The following is a 5,021-nucleotide window of genomic DNA, read 5'->3' as shown; positions in this document are numbered from 1 at the left end:
CTTCACGCGCGTGAATTACGTGCTCGCGTCTCTCGACGACGAAGGCATTCGCGAGGTTTCCGACCTCCTCGGCGACAGCGTCTCTTACGACCTGGGGGTCTATTCTTAAAATCATACGAATGAGATTCGTATACGAACGATTCACACGATATATTTCCGTATACGAAGAGAAAATGGTATTCTTAAATCATTTTTATTCGTATACGAATCCGCGTTCTCCAAAACGTTCGTTTAGGAATACCGTCCTAATGGTACACAACGGCAACGTCGCAAAATATGTTTTTTCGTCATGGAAAGTAAAATAAATTGTTTAGAAATAATAAAGTATCATGAACGTTAGCGGCTTAGCGCTCATTACGAATCATTAGCGTATATAGACATGTAGTCTTGACTGCCTTGTACGTTGTAATTTGTATTTTTCTTATATTTATCTATAATATTTTATTAAAATGTCTTCCGAAAAAAGAAAGAAAAGTCATTCCGTCACCAATGACCAAAAGACAGAGATGGTTGAATTTTTATCGAGTCATTCGGACTTACTAAAAGGAAAACACACAGCTACTTTTACCCAAAATATTGCCGCACAACAGTGGCAAGAATTACCTAACCAATATTTTAAATGCAATTCCAGGCCCAATAAAAGAATGGAAAACCTGGCGTAGAGTACGTACATTTAAATTACAATTTATAATATATAAATATATACCTAATTTATGATTGAAAGAATAGGATGCAAAGTATATAGGTACCATATTTTAATCACTTCGATATACGTAATATAAAATATTTAAGTAGATATGTGTGTGCAAAACTTGCGATTTAAGCTGTGTGTAGTAAACCATCACCTACATTCATTTGCATACATTTAATTTACATTCATTGCCTACATAATAGATTTTAAATCATATTAATATTTAATAATAACTACAGAGTTTAAAATTTAAATGAACATTATTTATTTTTCGAACCATTTAAAAATCAGTTAATTAGATATTATTAGAGTAAAGTATAATATATATTAAATGTAGATCTATAAATGTACATTTCTGAACTTAGTGAGATATCTACATACCTCTATAAAACAATAATTTGTAGATGTGGCAAGATCTTAAGCTGATGCAAAAAAAAACAGGCACAGCTTAATAAAAGCTTGAGAGGGACTGGTGGAGGACCATCTACTGCTCGCCAACTTGATAAGTTGAGTGAAACTATCGTTGGCATAATAGGCGAGGTACCAATCTCTGGAGACCCATTGATTGCCGAGTCAACGGTTTTCTTTGATTTGGTGATGAATCAAATATGTAATATATACCTATATTTGAATTGAATAGAAATTAAACATAATATTTTTTTAGAAAATATATACCTAGTGACATCGAATCAAAGTTGATTGTTGAAAATCAAGATGAGGCAGAAAGGTTATATACCTAATGTAAAATGCTAGTTTCTCTTAATGACATTATTAAAAACATTTTTTTTTTTTTTTTACATAGAAAAAATAATATTCCATACACCTCTATTGATTCGTTTGAAAACAATATATTTAAACCGTCTTCCTCGAATACCACTGTTATTAACGCTACATAAGTGACAACTTCATTATTGACACTTTTAGACAGTTAATTAAAAAATCTATGAGCAAATTGTATTTAACATTTAAAGCATATCATAGTTCAATACGTGTTTGTCTTTATTTAATAGTGAAATTGTTGAAGAATCGAATAATATTAATAATAAACGACCATATGAGGTAGCTTTTGTAGAAGAAAATAGTAAAGAACCAATAAAAAAGTAAGATATTTGTTAAAATATTATGTTTAAATTGCTATGATGCATACGTATATTTGCTTATTTTGAAGCATATTACTTAAAAAGTATATTTTTGTTATACTTATTAAATGGAATTTTCTTCGCATATTTTAATGTAGGTATAAGTACATATTTTGATAATTTATTGTTCTATAATGACGTTTTAAAAGGCATATTAATAAAATAATAATTAATAAAACATATTTTATAATTATTTAAAGCATAATAATATGGGCGTAACTTGTGCAATTTTTATGGGGGGGGGGCTTTATTTCAAGTCGATATTACCGTATACTTAAAGATACATAGAAACTAAATACATATACCTAATAAATACATTTTACAAATATAAATCTTGCCCCCCCCCCCCCCCCGAGTTTACGATTATGCATAATATATTATATATTAATGTTTCACCTTATCTAGTTACTAATTTTTTAAATTAAACTAATTCAAATTTAAAGTATTTAGATATATTTATAAAATTATAAAATTATTACATACTTTAGCGTACAAAAAAAATTTACAACAAAAAAGCAAAGATTGGAAAACACTGTAAAAGCTGTAGGGACATTAGGAGAAGCAAGCAATCAACGCAATGAAATGCTTCAAAATTATTATAACATAAAAATTGAACATATGCAACAAATGTTAAAATTAAAACAACGATCAACAGTTGCTAAAGAACGTATATGTGTGGCACAAAAAAAAATTGCTGATGCTCTGAGCAAATTTACTGTGCCACATGAATAAGTGATACTGTGTATTTTAAGAACAAGAAATCAGTAGTGTTTTATTTCTTACGGTCATTTTTTATTGACTTATTATTTTATGATGATTTATTAAATAATTTTTAATTCTTTTTTACATTTGACAAATATAAACAATAAAAGAAAAAAAATTATAAACATAAAGTACACTTAAATTTAATTTATAATTAAAATAACATATTAATTTTAATTATATATTATAAAATCATTTACGAATATAAAATTTGGTTATACATATATTTAGCTATGGTCATAAGTAACGTCGAATATCGACCGTATCATATTATATTAATATCTATTATCTATCACGTTATCGGTATTCCGAACATTACCTACAATAAATAAAATAAAAAAAAACAATATTAATTGTTCTAAATATCTATTATAATAAACTACTCAGTACCTAGACCTATTATAAATTATATTAAATTGTAAATATATTATACAATATACCTAATATGTTTCATAAAATAAAGAATTATCATTTTAATATATATCCTGATAATAAGAAATTTATTTCTAGCACCTATATAATTGAACATTGTATAATAATTTACTGAAATCAATTAAAAACAATATTTACATTTTTCTCAATCAGTAAACAATCTATTTACTATATTTTGACGGAAACGCTGACCAGCTATAAGCTCTTGGTTCTGCCTATTTGGTACATCATCATTATGTTCCTCCATAGGAAAATGATAGAGGCCTAATTCTAAATCCGCAACTTCATCATTATCGCCATCTATTATAGGCACGTTTTCTGAAATGCATAGGTTATGCAATACAACACATGCATTGATTATTTTTGAAGCCTTGCTAGGAGAATAATGTAGTGTTCTATGTTTGAGAAGACAGCTAAAAATAAAATTGTACATATATTAGTTTTAAAAATATATATAAAAATTGTACAAGGTTTACCGAAAACGCATTTTTAAGACTCCATTACATCTTTCAATACAAGATCTTGCGTGACAAAATGTTTTATTAAATCTGTACTCCGGAGTATTAGGTTCAGCGTTTAAAAATGGTGTTAATAACCATGGTCGAAGGGGATATCCTGAATCTCCTATATAAGCATATACATAATACTAATATACTATTCCTATAACAAAATTATTTACTTAATACTATAAAATTAGGTGAGATTCTAACCTATTAGAAAATACGAAGTGAAACCTCGACCATGTAAATCTGTAATAAATTGTTTTACAACACTATCGTTCCATATGTGTGTATCGTGTGTAGACCCAGGCCACCTAGCCGACACATTCAAAATATGTAAGTTTGCATCACATATCTATAAAAAAAATAATAATGATTATTGTTTTAATCGTTTAGTAACTAATTAAACTGCGTAAATGGACTGCATGAATTCAATATATAGGTGTATTCAGTATATATATGTCAACTATGTGTTGTTTACGTTTAACCAATGTACAACATAGTACATTTGCATTCAGCAGAAACCATTTTACGTTGTTAGCTTTAATATTAGTCAATTTGCTTATTATTAAACTCAATGGCAAGAATACCTATATAGGTACTTATAGGGCATCACATAGGATTTATTGAATATTATTATTATAATTTATAAATATTTTAAAGTTCCAAAATATTGTAGATAGGTACTTACAAGTTGAGTATTTATTGAATGATAGCCTTTGCGATTTACATAAATATTTTCTGGGTAAATTGGATCATCTTTTTTAGGAGGTGTTATAGCAATGTGTGTACAATCAATCGCTCCTATAACACCTTGTAATTTATACTTAGAAAAAAATCTAAGAAAATATCAAATAATATAACTCATTATTTTAAAACAATTACTGGAAAATTAATAATAAAATAATATATACTTACCCTGTTCTTACATCATCCAATTCATTAAAGTTATTGGGAAATTTAACAAACTGATTAAAAATTGCAGGATTTGTTATTGCGTTTGTTACTTCTTCAATAACTCTGCTTACTGAAGCTTGAGAAATAGATGTATGCCGGTTTTCACCAACATCTAATTGGTAACTGCCAGCAGCAAAAAATCTTAAAGCAGTAATTACCTAAAAGTAAAATAATTTTCAATTTAAACTAAAAAAAAAAATACATATATTTTTAGCTTGCCATAGGCTAATAACCAAACGGTGATAACTCAATTATTTGAAAATCTATAATTTAGTTGTTTTATTTATTTTATAGTCGTAAGTATCAACCAATTAAATCTATTTTGGATCGTAATTACGTCAATGAAGTGCTGTTTAAACCGTCAAAGCGTATAGGTACTATAGACCTGCAAGGGCCGTATATTTTCGGTTCGGTCCGGTCCATCAATTTTATCCTTAAGCCCGGTCCGGCCCGGTACAAACCATATTGTGAAAAAAAAGCCCAGGCCCGGCCCGAAAATCATATTAAGCTCATAAATGTCTCGTCCGGTGGGCCATTAAT

General features: G+C 28.2%; 1 protein-coding gene and 1 pseudogene across 1 annotated transcript; one reads left to right on the top strand and one right to left on the bottom strand.

The window, feature by feature from the left end:
- The first annotated feature begins 449 nt into the window (after positions 1-449).
- LOC126550526 (uncharacterized) lies at positions 450-1,795 on the top strand (annotated as a pseudogene).
- A 1,265-nt stretch (positions 1,796-3,060) lies between these two features.
- Positions 3,061-4,983, bottom strand: LOC126550524 (putative nuclease HARBI1). Its single transcript, XM_050202330.1, has 6 exons — positions 4,867-4,983; positions 4,443-4,639; positions 4,216-4,363; positions 3,735-3,879; positions 3,501-3,648; positions 3,061-3,437 (listed from the first exon to the last, which is right to left on the bottom strand). The coding sequence occupies exons 1-6, from the start codon at positions 4,981-4,983 to the stop codon at positions 3,170-3,172; spliced, it is 1,023 nt and encodes a 340-aa protein (XP_050058287.1). The 3' UTR covers positions 3,061-3,169.
- Positions 4,984-5,021: the final 38 nt, after the last annotated feature.

Source organism: Aphis gossypii, chromosome 2, assembly GCF_020184175.1.
Source record: "Aphis gossypii isolate Hap1 chromosome 2, ASM2018417v2, whole genome shotgun sequence".
NCBI lineage: Eukaryota > Metazoa > Arthropoda > Insecta > Hemiptera > Aphididae > Aphis > Aphis gossypii.
The sequence above is the reverse complement of the archived record's forward strand: the minus strand, read 5'-3'. Positions and strand labels throughout refer to the sequence as shown.

What these genes read in the sequence shown, in the direction of transcription:
- LOC126550524 (XM_050202330.1), bottom strand. Translation starts at nt 4,983, where the DNA reads ATGATTTTCGGGCCGGGCCTGGGCTTTTTTTTCACAATATGGTTTGTA. An exon ending in TTGGATGATGTAAGAACAGG is followed by an intron (nt 4,364 to 4,442) that starts GTAAGTATATAT and finishes ATATTTTCTTAG; the next exon opens with ATTTTTTTCTAAGTATAAAT. An exon ending in CACTTCGTATTTTCTAATAG is followed by an intron (nt 3,649 to 3,734) that starts GTTAGAATCTCA and finishes ATGCTTATATAG; the next exon opens with GAGATTCAGGATATCCCCTT.